Genomic DNA, 13,678 nt, shown 5'->3' with positions numbered 1-13,678 from the left:
AAATTCGAAAGCATCTTGGATTTCTGAGCGAAAAACTCGCTCTAATAGTTTTGTTGTTAATATTGTATTGCCCATTAGTAGGATTTCAGAATTTCTTTGTTCTCAAGTTCATATACTAAGCATCCTCATTTGTAAACTCAAGTGCATGGATGTGCAGGGAGGGAGGATATCATTGTTTCCCTTGTTTGTCAATTATAACCCAATCTTTGGACAGTCTTACTGTTGAATCTGATTTTATTTGGTATGGTTTCAAGAGTGTACCAAAAGGGTTGCAAGATTTTATAACCACATTTAACAATGTTTTTGTTTCTATTTTGATTATTGCATTGTTTTGGTAGATTTTGAGATTTTAATGTGCTTTTACACAGCGGGGTCCATCAGGCTTCTTACAGACATTGTCATTTTCCCTCCCTTCTGCCTGTCCCTGTAGACATTAAAGATTCCTTGATGCAGGCCCTAGCCAGCTATGTCTGTTACCCGCACTCACTCAGAGCTGTTGAGAGGATTCCGCAAGAACAGTAAGTTTTTGAATGCTCAACCCTTTTATATTGCACCTTTTGGACCAAAGGCAAAGTTCTTTCACACCAGGTCTTCACACTTGTTAAGTTATATAAAATGGCTATGTTTAATTGAGGATAAAAACATAACTCCTAATTGAAAATGAGAGGGAGGACGATCTGATAAAGTCAGAATCTTTTTTTAACCTTTTAGGTTCCACAGAATCGCATTAACCTGTTTACCTGGAGAGTATGGACCATGATAGACAACAATGTGTGTGTCAGCTCCTAACTTCTTAAATAAGGTGACAATATATACTACATTTACAAACACATATTAGCATACAGTTTGGCAATATTAGTGAAATCATGTTTGAAGCATGAATGAGCAGCTCCTAATACATGTAGGAATCCTATATTTACATAGATAAGTTAAGAAAAGGATCGAAGCATCTGCCCTAATGGACATAGTGGAAAGAGGTTCGGCACTAAAAGATGGACATTTTGTGAATGACACTAGTCAAGATGCCGTTCTAGGGAGTTGACACCAGGGAGCCAGAGGATGACACGATTATCAAGAACGGGGTCTATCCATTTGAAAATAAGGCTGTTACAGGGTACATTAATAAGAGAAGAATAAGTGTTTGGCTTTGATAACCCCTCAATCTGAAGTGTCTTCAAGTAAAATAGGCTAATAATGCAGACAGGGATTTGCCATAGAAAGTTCTTACTTTCAGCTCGGGCTGCGTATTTACAATGCATATTTAAGAAGTCTTGTGAAATTCCTTTACAGTGCTTGATCAAGAAACAACTATAGTTGAGAATATTGTAGGACATTTTTATCATGTCACATAATGCAAATTAGGGAACAAAATCACTGCCAGGAGTGCCCTTAGGGAAGGTAGCAATGGAGTGAGTTTACGCAGCTACATTTTCATGAGGGGGAAGGTTTACCTTTCATGTTGTCACTCAAGGCAGTTGGTTAGATTTTCTCTTGGTGCGAGCTTGAAAAAGAGTAGCCTACAGTCCGACACAATGTTTCCTAATGAAGTTGAAAGTTATAGAAAGAGTCTGATTAGGGAAGAATAAACACTAAATGAGGACGATCCATGGGCAATACATTATGGGTCGGCTGGTCAGTGATACTTACATATCTCTTTTTCCGTTGCTTCCCCTGATTACACATCACATTGATCTTCATCACCCCAACCCAGGCTCACTGTACTTGTAGAGGTTCTCTGTACCTGTAGAGGCGTCCATCCACACTCAATAGTTGCAAATGAACTCGGGTCTGCTCATACAACATGCTGGACATTTAGTACACTCCTACCTCAGAGAGCTCAATATTGGAATTTGACATCAGAAGTCTTGAGTTTGGGTATGTTCGAGGCATATGAGCTGTAGATCGCATACTTCTGCATAGATCGCCATCTGGTGTTGAGCTCGGATGTTTGCACTTTGTTATTGTAGAAGTCTTGTAGTCATGAGATAGGTGACTCCTCCTTTAGTTCGTAGTGCACATGGGTATCGACTCCATCTCCAGAATGGTTTTTTCCGCCATCGAGTTCGGATGTGAATTGCTGCCCTCCGGGTCAGTGGTGTTTCGATTCCTCTTCGACGCACAAAGCTCTCACCGCTCGACGGTATTGTTTTGATGGCGATCTCTAGACGTGCATCTACTTTCCAAAGAGATTCTCGAGTCCTCCGCCGACGTGGGCCGTTAGGCCGATCGGCACCATCAACCAGCATATGGAAAGGACTCCATTTAAAAAATGCAAGTGTGGGGCTAAATTCCCACACTCAGATCTCCACGAAGTCTGCAACCTCTGTCTCTCTCAGGAACACGAGAGTCAACACTGCCAGGCCTGTGATTCTTTCAGGTCCAAGAAGACTATACGTGATCGCTGGGCTCGACGTCACAAAATGTCCAGATCAACTGTCTCAGCGCCGGAAGACAACTTCGAGGCAGGCCCTGATGATCCGGAACCGGAGACAGGAGATGAAAGCAAGCCAGCGTCTCCGAAGCCAACGAATCAGACTCAGAAGACCAGTCGATTACTCCAGGTCAACGAACCAGGAGTACTGACGTCGATGCCCCGGCCCAGAAAAAACACAAGGCTCCGGTAACACCTTCACCTTTGGGTCTGGATCGACACCGTGATACTGCTTCGGAAGCCCCACCTCCGGGCCCGGCTCCGAAGCCCACTAAGCCTTCCGGCAGCTCGGGATCGAGCAAGCCACACCACGGTGCCGAAAAACCCTCTTCGGCACTGAAACATAAGCCCAAGGTACCGTCAACTCCAGACTCTTTGGCACCGAAACCCAAAATACCAGAAACTTCAGCACCGAAGCAAACTCCGTCCAAAACTTCGGATCCGAAAAAAACACCACCTAAGCAGAAGGACACAAAAACTCCTCGTAAAGCTAAGGAAGATAGGCCAAAACACCACTCTGAGCCTAAGTCCTCGGCGCCGAAAAAAGACAGTGTATCCAAGGAACTTTTCCATCCAGATCCACCAGATCTTAAGCAAAAGACACTGCATATTGACCTCATTACTGGGCAAGTCACCTCTATACCGCCTAAAAAGAGAAAATTGGACACCTCAAACACTTGAGATATCCTCAAAGAAAAAATACTTAGCCACCTCGCCTATGAGGCCTTTTGCACCCCCTCCACAGCTTCCAGCCATTACACTTTCTCCAGCACACTCTCCAATACCTCCTCTATCACTTGCAACACATGATGACGACGAGGATTTAGGGGGTGGGGATGAAGACATAGACCCACCACATTATGATACAGATACTGATGATGACACCCACAGTATTCCACCTCATGACTCTTGGGAAGATTATACTGTCCCAGATGTACATGAGCTAGATTTATACCCCTCCAGACCATCCCCTCCAGATGACAACGTAGGGTTTGCGCAACTAATAAATAGAGCTGCATAATACCATGGGGTTCCACTCCATTCAGACCCCCTGGAGAGGATTTTTTATTAGAGACTTTTTCACAGCCTCAAAAAACAACAAACACTCTCCCTATGCTTAAAGGGATGATTCAACGTGCCCCTGAGGTTTTTAATGACCCTGTCAGAGCTAGGGTACTCAATCCTAGAATTGCGAAAAAATACAAAGCAGCTCCAAGTGATCCAGTTTACATAAAAAGTCAACTTCCTCTGGACTCATTGGTAGTGACAAATGCCCGTAAATGGGCAAATTCCCAAACCACAGGTGATGCACCTCTGTCAGACAAAGAGTCTAAACTACTAGACGCATCAGGTAAAAGAGTTGAGTCCCAGGCGGCAAACTTCTGGTGTATCGCCAACTCACAAGCCTTTCAAGCAAGGTATGACAGGGCTCACTACGATGAGCTTGAAAAGCTCATGCAGCATCTCCCAGACCAATATAAGACCAAGGCAAACGATCTTATACAAGAGGGGAATTTAATTACAACTCCTCAATTAAATGTGCCCTAGATGAAGCAGATACAGCATTTCGCACAATTAATACAAGTGTATTACTGCGCAGACATGCATGGCTACCCATATCTGGTTTCAAATAAGAGGTACAGTCTACCATCCTCAATCAACCCTTGGATCAGGAACACTTGTTTGGACCTACTGTGGACACATCTTTAGAAAAGATGAAAAAGGACACAGAAACAGCCAAATCCATGGGGGCTCTACAAGCAACAACTAGTAGAGGTTCCTTTCGTTGCTCCTCTTATAGGGGCGCCTCCAAAACAACTAGCTCAGAAAACACCTCTTCAACATATAAAAGCCCCACTAAAACTTCCCTTAGCAGAGGATATTTTAGAGGGACTTACAGAGGCAATAACAGGGGCAGAGGACGTGGTTCTAATACCCACAACTCCCCCACCACAAAACAGTAACCGCCCTCTACTCCCCCCCCCCTTCCCCCCCCTCCCCTTCCCCCCCCCCTCCCCCTCCCCCCCAACCATTCCACTCCGGTCGGGGGAAGGCTATATCAGTTCCTACCTGTCTGGAATTCCATCACCACAGACAAGTGGGTAAGACAAATTATCCAGTATGGTTACTGCCTGGAACTTACTTCTACATCCCCCCCCCCCACATACCTCCCAAACAACGTCCAATGTCCACAGAACATCTAAAGCTTCTCAAGCAGGAGGTTCTCTCTCTCTTGCAAAAACATGCACTAGAACTGGTTCCCCTGCACCAGCAAGGTACAGGGGTTTACTCCCTTTATTCCTCATTCCCAAAAAGGACGGCTGTGTCAGGCCAATATTAGACCTCGAACCGTAAAACCTGTACATACAATCCGACCACTTCCACATGGTCACGCTACAACAGGTCCTCCCTACTTTAACAAGGCAATTTCCTTGCCACTTTAGATTTCAAGGACGCCTATTTCCACATTCCTATTCACCCTGCTCACAGGAGGTACCTACGGTTCGTAGTGGACGGACAACATTACCAATTCAAAGTCCTTCCATTCGGGGTCACAACAGCATCCAGAGTCTTCACAAAATGTCTTGCAGTGGTAACAGCCCACTTAAGAAGACCGCACATTCATGTGTTTCCTTAACTAGACGACTGACTAATAAAGGCCCAGTCACGCAGCAGTTTGTACAACAAACACACAATACGATCCAGCTGCTGCACAACTTAGGATTCACAATAAACCTCACCAAGTCACATCTCCAACCGTCCCACACCCGTATCTAGGTGCAACAATAGATACTTCCAAAGCCCTTGCATACCCCAATCCAGCCAGGATAGCCAGTATGCAAGCCCTCATAACAAAATTTCAACCGCAACACTCACTACCAGCTCGAGTGTTCATGCAGTTAATAGGGATGATGGCCTCTTGCATCTTAATTGTCCCTTACTCAAGACTCCAAATGCGTCTGTTACAAGAATGTCTAGCACAACATTGGAACCAAGCTCAAAGGTCATCTTACAGATCTGGTGTTGGTGGACAGCCGCACATATCGCTCTCTGCAATAGCGGAGCACATAAAATCTTTCCAAAGGGCGGCCTTTCTTAGACCCGGTTCCACAAATAGTACGAACGGCGGACGCATCGCTCACTGGATGGGGAGCTCATCTCTTAAACCACACCATTCAGGGTATGTGGACCCCTCAACAGAAACTCCTCCACATCAGTCACCTGGAGCCACTGGCTATATTTCTCGCCCTAAAGTAATTTCAGAAACAACTCCTAGGAAAAACTGTCCTCGTCCGGACGGACAACATGACAGCAATGTACTATATACAAAAACAGGGGGGGGACGGACACACTCTCTGCAGCTTTCACGCTTAGCACAGAGCATTTGGATATGGGCCATTCCTCAAAAGACATACCTCTTATCCGAGCATTTACCTGAGATACACTATCAAATTGCGGATCTGCTCATTCGTCAGCAACAGCAGATTCACGAATGGGTACTTCACCCGCAAGTTTTTCATCCGTGTTTGGAAATGTGGGGCCACCCAGACATAGATCTGTTTGCCACACATTTAAACACAAAATGCCCAAACTTCACCTCCAGGTATCCACACCCATTGTCCAAAGGCAATGCGAAATGGATGAACTGGTCAAGCAGATTTGCGTATGCTTTTCCGCCTCTCCCGCTCATTCCGTTACTGGTGCGCAAGCTCAAACAACATTCTCTCACATTGATCCTGGTTGCTCCAGCATGGTTCACTACACTGCTGGAACTCTCAGTAGTTCCACACCAAAAGCTGCACCTTTCCCCAAAGCTTCTTACACAGAACCATGGAGAGATGAGACATCTAGAACCAGCCCAACTGAACCTAGCGATCTGGCTTCTGAGGTCTTAGAGTTAGGTTACCTCAATCTCCCACCAGACTGTATGAACGTCATTAAAGAAGCTAGACGTCCGACCACTAGTGCATGCTATGCAGCTAAATGGAAGAGATTTGTTATTTACTGCAATAACAACACAATTAATCCACTAGATGCTTCAACTCAAAATATTATCTGTTATCTCCTGCATCTACAAAGATGTAATCTGGCATTCGCATCCATATGATTACATCTTGCAGCTATAGCAACTTACTTACAAACCAGACAACACTTGTCATTATTTAGGGTATCTCCCATCAAAGCATTCATGGAAGGCCTTAAAAGAATAATTCCTCCCAGAATTCCACCCTCTCCAGTATGGACGCTAAGCATTGTCCTTACTAGGCTCATGGGTCCCCTATTTGAACCTTTACATAAATGTGAGTTACAGTTCCTCACATGGAAAGTAGCTTTCCTTGTGGCCATCACATCTCTCAGAAGAGTAAGTGAACTCCAGGCATTAACCATACAAGAACAATTTTTGCAAATACATCACAACGAAGTGGTTCTTAGGACAAAACCTAAATTCTTACCCAAAGTAGTTTCAGCTTGCCATCTTAACCAGTCTGTTGAGCTCCCAGTATTTTTCCCTCAACCAGACTCAGTAGCTGAGCGGGCTCTTCATACGCTTGACGTCAAAAGTGCTATTCTTTACTCCACTGAAAGGACTCAAAGTTTCAGGAAAACTAAACAACTTTTCGTAGCTTTCTCACCACCACACAAGTGCAATCCTATATCAAAAGCTGGAATTGCCAGGTGGATCATTAAATGCATTCAAATATGCTACCAAAAAGTAAAGCGTACTTTATCCATTCCCCCGAGAGATCATTCCACACGCAAAATTAGGGCATCCATGGCATTCTTAGGAAACATCCCCATGGATGACATTTGCAAAGCCACAACATGGTCTACACCGCACACTTTCACAAAACACTACAGTGTACATGTGCAGACAAAACAACAAGCTAGTGTGGGTCAGGCTGTACTAAGAACACTTTTTCAAACTACTGCAACACATACAGATAGCCACCGCTAACGGGATAACTGCTGTATAGTCTATGCAAAAGTATGCGATCTACAGGTCTATTCCTCGAACGGAAAATGCTACTTACCAGTATGCATCTGTTCTTGGCATGTAGTGCTGTAGATCCGCATACGCCCACCCGCCTCCCCGGACACCTATATGTGTTGCAGTACTATCTCACTTGGATACATTACACATGGACATCTTTTCTAGTTCTAACTAACTCCATCATCACCCTTTATGGCGCAAACAATCTTGAGATGGAGTCGATGCCCATGCGCACTACTAACCAAAGGGGAGGAGTCGCCTATCTCGTGACTACAAAGACTTCTACAATAACAAAGTGCAAACATCCGACCTGAACACCAGATGGCGATCTATGCAAAAGTATGCGGATCTACAGCTCTACATGCCAGGAACAGATGCATACTGGTAAGTAGCATTTTCCTTACAGCTTCCCGATGAATGTATGCAAATATTAAGACGCCCTATAACCTACAAAGCCAGTCAGTTATGTATCGAAATGCAACCAATTGTTACATTACTGTAACAATCGTAATACACAACCCATAGCTATCACTACACAAAACAATAATTATGAGTTGTTACACCTGAAAAAACAAAAGATCAGGGCTCACCTATTCTTCATACACTTGGCACCATAAGCCATCCAAGAACAAAACAGAGACCTTAACATTGGCTTTAGAATTTCTGGTAGTCCCTCCTACATTACCGCTCATCCCTTCATAGGACCTTAATATTGACCATGCTAGATATATGCAGATTACATTCAAACCCCTTCTTTTGTAATCACTGCAGTTTCTATTCTGGAAGGACGCATTACTTGCAGCTAACTTCACTACATTGAAGTGAGTGAGCTGCAGGCTTTGTCAGTTGAAGAACCTTTTATACATGTGTACAAATATCATGTTTCCTTTAGTAGGTACCCTTGTTTCTTTTTTAAAGTCATCTCTCTTTATCATGGTAATCTGTCTTCACTTAACATTTATTTGGGCACAACCCTAGACGTCATAGGAGGGTTATTACGTTTTAATTTCATTGCACCAAGTCAATCAGAAAAACAAAGTAACTGTTTGTTGTATTTCTACAGCCAAACCTTGGTAACCTAGTTTTAAAGGCTGGCTTTGCAAGGTCGATTGTAACACGCTTTGACATTTATAATGCCAAAGCCTACTGCACAGTATACCATGTTCGTAGGGCTCATTCTACATTTGAAACAAGGAACCGCAATGTCTCTCCTAAGTAAAAACCTATCAGCAGGTTTGCAGTGCTGCTGCTTTGTTTTCTCTCCAAACATTCACTAAGCTTTATTGTGTGCGGCATTACAAGCCAGGCCAGAAGCACAAGTTGGGTAAACTGTTTCTAAAACTTTGTTCCACGTCTTCTGTTGCTTTTCGCAGGTCACTGATTTAGGGAACTGACTACTGTGGGAAGCCATGTTGTCCAGTGGGACACATTCTCCCATCACTTTGTAAAACTAGCTCCTAGCTATTAAACACTGATTTTCTATACAGCTTTATCTACTCTTAGCAGCAAAGACAAAACAGAAAACAACTTAAGAGAATGTGTGTTACAGATTATTAACCATATCATCACAACACTTGCATTAAGAAACAATTCAGAAAAGCTCCCAGACTATTGTTGTAAAATCAAAAAGTAGTTTATAAAATAATGCTAAAATGATAACAATTGTTTCTGATGGATACATCATCTGCCTGTGGATTCCTCACCTTATGAATTTCCCCTTCGCCGGAATTATTTCCTAGCTCTCCACACCGATGAGGACGTCTGCTCTGCTTGCGACTCCGCATGACGTCACCAGAGCCATAAGAGAACCTCGTCGGCGTGATGACGTCAGTTCCCTTTTTTTCCGCGCCATTGACATGTAACGGTTTTCTAGCACTCTCCATATTTGTGGAGTTACTTTGTTGTTCCTTCTGCTTTAACTGTTGCTAGAAGTGATGTTGGCTTCGAGGAAGTCTGGTTTTAAGCCCTGTAGGAAATGTGGGGGTCACATCTCCATCACTGACCCCCATGAAGATTGTTTATGGTGCTTGTCGTCGGATCACGACATGGAGGACTGTTCCTGTTGCAGGAAAATGAATCCAAAGGCACTTAAAGAACGGGAAGGGAAGCTGTTTCTGGCAAAGGCGAAGAAAGAAGGTAGAGGGCGTAAGCCTGATAAGTCGAAGTCGTCTACTTCGTATACATCGAAGTTGAGAAAACACAAGAAAAAGACATGGGTCTCGGCGCCACTCGACGAAGGGTAAGGCTTCGAGGTCGCCTTCGCCTGCCCCTCGACGTTGCCGTAAGGACTTTGTATCTCCTTCGCCCTCTCCTTCTCCTCGTGCGACTCCGGAGAAGTCTCCTTCACCTAGAGGCACTCCGGCGCCGAGGGATTCACCAGCTTCTGACGCCGAACCGGTTCAGGATGTTCCATCTTCTCCTGTGCCTGAGATTGAACCGGTGGATTCGGCAGTGGATCCGGTCGTTCCGATGTCGGACACTCCCCGTTTGGATACTGGCTCGAATCCATATCCACAATTGCCGACTCCAGGGGCGGAGTTTTTCAAAGGGCGGCTTTCCCATCCGGAGCACCTTCTGGTCCCGTGGATCTGCTGGCATTCAACTTGGGTGTGCCCCAACACTATGCCCAAGCACCTTTCATGCCGATGGCGCCGTCATGGCATTTTCCGGCGCCAAGAGTCTCGATGCCGTTGATAGAATCCTCGGCGCCGTCTGGGGAGCCTTCCTCTCGGCCTCGTGTAGATCTCGTGCCTCCATCGGAGCCTCACTCAACGTTGGCGCCGCATACGACGCCACCGACGCCGCATCCGTGGATTCGTTCACAGAGTGAGGCTCAGAGGCTTTTCAAAGAGGAGCAGTATCGTAGAGAGGAAGTAGAGGAGGGCGAGTTGGAAGAGTCTCTGGATGAATTCGAGGGAATTCAGGAGGCGAGTGGTTTAGATACCTCTCAAGAGTGGGAACTCTCTTCTACAAGGGCTTCACCTCCTCAAGAGATAGCTCCCTACCATTTGGTGATAAGGAAAGCTGCGGAGCTTTTGGATTTGCAGTTACCTACTGCCGAATATAAACCAAATTTGTTGACAGAGGTTTTGCATTCACCTTCCTCCATAGTTGAGCCTCTGTTACCCTTTAATGAAGCTTTGTTGGATCCTATCATCGAGGTTTGGCGTAAACCGCTCTCTTCACCTGCAGTTTCTAAGGCTGTAGCTATAAGGTATAGGACTACACCAGGGGATCCTGATTTTCTCTCTTCACATCCATCGCCAGAGAGTTCGGTGGTGCAGGCATCCTGCTCCAAGCAATCTTCAGGTGCTTTTCCACAGGCCCCAGCTGACAGGGACTCAAAGAAAATGGAACAGTCAGTAAAAAGGTTTTCTCCTCTTCTAGCATGGCAATGAAATCGACTAATGCCACTTGTCTGTTGGGCCGCACATACATGCTTTGATGGACTTGGCAAAACAATTGGCCCCCAAGTTGCCTGATGAAGAGAGGGAAAACTTTATGGAGGTTCTGTCAGATGCTCAGGCTGCGGCTAGACAGGTTATTCAGTCAGGCCTGGATACGGCTGACTCTGTAGCCAGAGTTATGGGCTCCTCCATTGCCACAAGAAGGCAGGCTTGGCTTCGTTCTTCTGGATTTTCCCCTGATGTCCAGGCTACTCTTGTTGATTTGCCCTTTGACGGGTCGAAGCTCTTTGGGGAAAAAGCAGATTCAGCCTTAACAAAGGTTTAAGGACAGCAGAGCCACTGTGAGATCCTTGGGGTTGCAGATCCAGTCGAGAGGTTTCGGCTACAAGAAATATCGAGGCTTTGGAAGGTCTTCCTTTCGCAACTTACGTCAGCCTCAGCAGTAGCAGCAAAATCCACTTTATAAATCTTAGAGGAAGAGCCAAAGGTCGCCAACGTGGTTCTACCCGCAATCTCTCCTCCTCCTCTTCTGCCTCCCCCGCTCCCTCTGGTACCGCAGGAAAGCAGCCCTAGATCCCCCAGCCTGGATCATGTGGGTCCTGTAGGGGGTGGCTGTCTCACTTTCTGCAAGGTTGGAAATCGGTCACGACAGACCTTTGGGTTTTAAACCTTGTGGCGAATGGTACGCCCTTCCCTTTCGGGAATTTCTTCCTCCTTACCCTCCTTGCCAAGGTTTTTGTTCAGAAGACCATTTGCTTCTTCTGCAGAAGGAGGTTCTTGCATTACTAGAAAAAGGTGCGATAGAGGTGGTCCCAGAGCAGGAAAGGGGTCAGGGATGCTACTCTCGGTATTTCCTGATCCCCAAAAAGGACGGCAGGTTACGTCCGATCCTGGACCTCAGAGTCTTGAATTTTTACCTGAAGCAGGAGAAATTCAAGATGCTGACCCTTGCTCAGGTTCTTCTGGTGCTGCAGCAAGAGGACTGGATGGTGTTGAACGACTTACAGGATGCGTATTTTCACATCCCCATTCTGAAGACGCACAGGAAGTATCTCCGTTTTATGGTTGGGTCACAGGACTACCAGTTTGTCATCCTCCCGTTTGGTCTTACTACTGCAGCTCGAGTTTTCACAAAGGTGATGGCAGTGGTGGCAGCTCATCTCAGAAGATCGAGGACCTGTTTTCCCCTATCTGGACGGCTAGCTGCTCAAAGCAATGTCACCAGAGATGGTGCTTCATCATCTGCGGGTAACATCTCAACTGTTGTTCAACTTGGGTTTTTCAATCAAAGTGCCCAAATCTCACCTGGTGCCCTCTCAGTGCAACCTGTTCATAGGGGCGGTACTGGACACTACTGTGTGTCGAGCATTTCCTCCTCCACAAAGACTTCTCGACATTCAGGAGATGATCCCATTATTCCACAATGGAGCGGTTGTTCCAGTTCTGAAGGTCCTTCACCTGCTAAATCTGTTTGCCTCCTGCATTCTGTTGGTCAACCATGCACGCTGGCACATGAGGGCACTCCAGTGGTGTCTCCGCAGGCAGTGGTATCAGCACAACGGAGATCTCAGGGAGTCAGTAAGAATCTCCAGAGAAGCTGCGGCAGACCTGTCTTGGTGGAATATGTTACAACAAACAAATGATGGACGGAATGCTGACAATGCAGACATTCTCCCCCAGTCAAGAGATCTGGGTTAAATCCATCGTTCTTTTGCCCACTACACCACCCCAGTTTAGACATGGCCATATGCAAATCAGTCTTGACCCTGTGCCTCATGGGAACAGTCCAGCCCGAACTGCCAAGCCATGTCTTCCCTGGACTGGATTCAAGCATCCTAGGACTGGTTTCTGGCTATCAGCCGTCATCAGCCAGGATAGCTTGACTCCAGTGGCGTAGTGAGCACGGGTCCCACGTCTGGGAATACCCATCCCACTTAGGGCGAAAAGCGTTACAACAAACAAATGATGGACGGAATGCTGACAATGCAGACATTCTCCCCCAGTCAAGAGATCTGGGTTAAATCCATCGTTCTTTTGCCCACTACACCACCCCAGTTTAGACATGGCCATATGCAAATCAGTCTTGACCCTGTGCCTCATGGGAACAGTCCAGCCCGAACTGCCAAGCCATGTCTTCCCTGGACTGGAATCAAGCATCCTAGGACCGGTTTCTGGCTATCAGCCGTCATCAGCCAGGATAGCTTGACTCCAGTGGCGTAGTGAGCACGGGTCCCACGTCTGGGAATACCCATCCCACTTAGGGCGAAAAGCGTTACAACAAACAAATGATGGACGGAATGCTGACAATGCAGACATTCTCCCCCAGTCAAGAGATCTGGGTTAAATCCATCGTTCTTTTGCCCACTACACCACCCCAGTTTAGACATGGCCATATGCAAATCAGTCTTGACCCTGTGCCTCATGGGAACAGTCCAGCCCGAACTGCCAAGCCATGTCTTCCCTGGACTGGAATCAAGCATCCTAGGACCGGTTTCTGGCTATCAGCCGTCATCAGCCAGGATAGCTTGACTCCAGTGGCGTAGTGAGCACGGGTCCCACGTCTGGGAATACCCATCCCACTTAGGGCGAAAAGCGTTACAACAAACAAATGATGGACGGAATGCTGACAATGCAGACATTCTCCCCCAGTCAAGAGATCTGGGTCCCAGAGCAGGAAAGGGGTCAGGGATGCTACTCTCGGTATTTCCTGATCCCAAAAAAGGACGGCAGGTTACGTCCGATCCTGGACCTCAGAGTCTTGAATTTTTACCTGAAGCAGGAGAAATTCAAGATGCTGACCCTTGCTCAGGTTCTTCTGGTGCTGCAGCAAGAGGACTGGATGGTGTT

At 46.2% G+C, this 13,678-nt stretch overlaps 1 protein-coding gene across 2 annotated transcripts in view; it reads left to right on the top strand.

Moving 5' to 3' along the window:
• RNF123 (ring finger protein 123) overlaps positions 1-13,678 on the top strand; it is a 1,761,234-nt gene that overhangs the window by 906,415 nt on the left and 841,141 nt on the right. For both annotated transcript variants that reach the window (XM_085625036.1, XM_085625035.1), the window contains exon 29: positions 431-518. In XM_085625036.1, coding sequence (XP_085481162.1) covers positions 431-518 — 88 coding nt within the window. The remainder of the gene's footprint in view (positions 1-430; positions 519-13,678) is intronic.

Source organism: Triturus cristatus, chromosome 9 (assembly GCF_964204655.1).
Source record: "Triturus cristatus chromosome 9, aTriCri1.1, whole genome shotgun sequence".
In the NCBI taxonomy this organism is placed as follows: Eukaryota; Metazoa; Chordata; class Amphibia; order Caudata; family Salamandridae; genus Triturus; species Triturus cristatus.
Note: the sequence above shows the minus strand (reverse complement) of the source record. Positions and strands in the feature narration are given on the sequence as shown.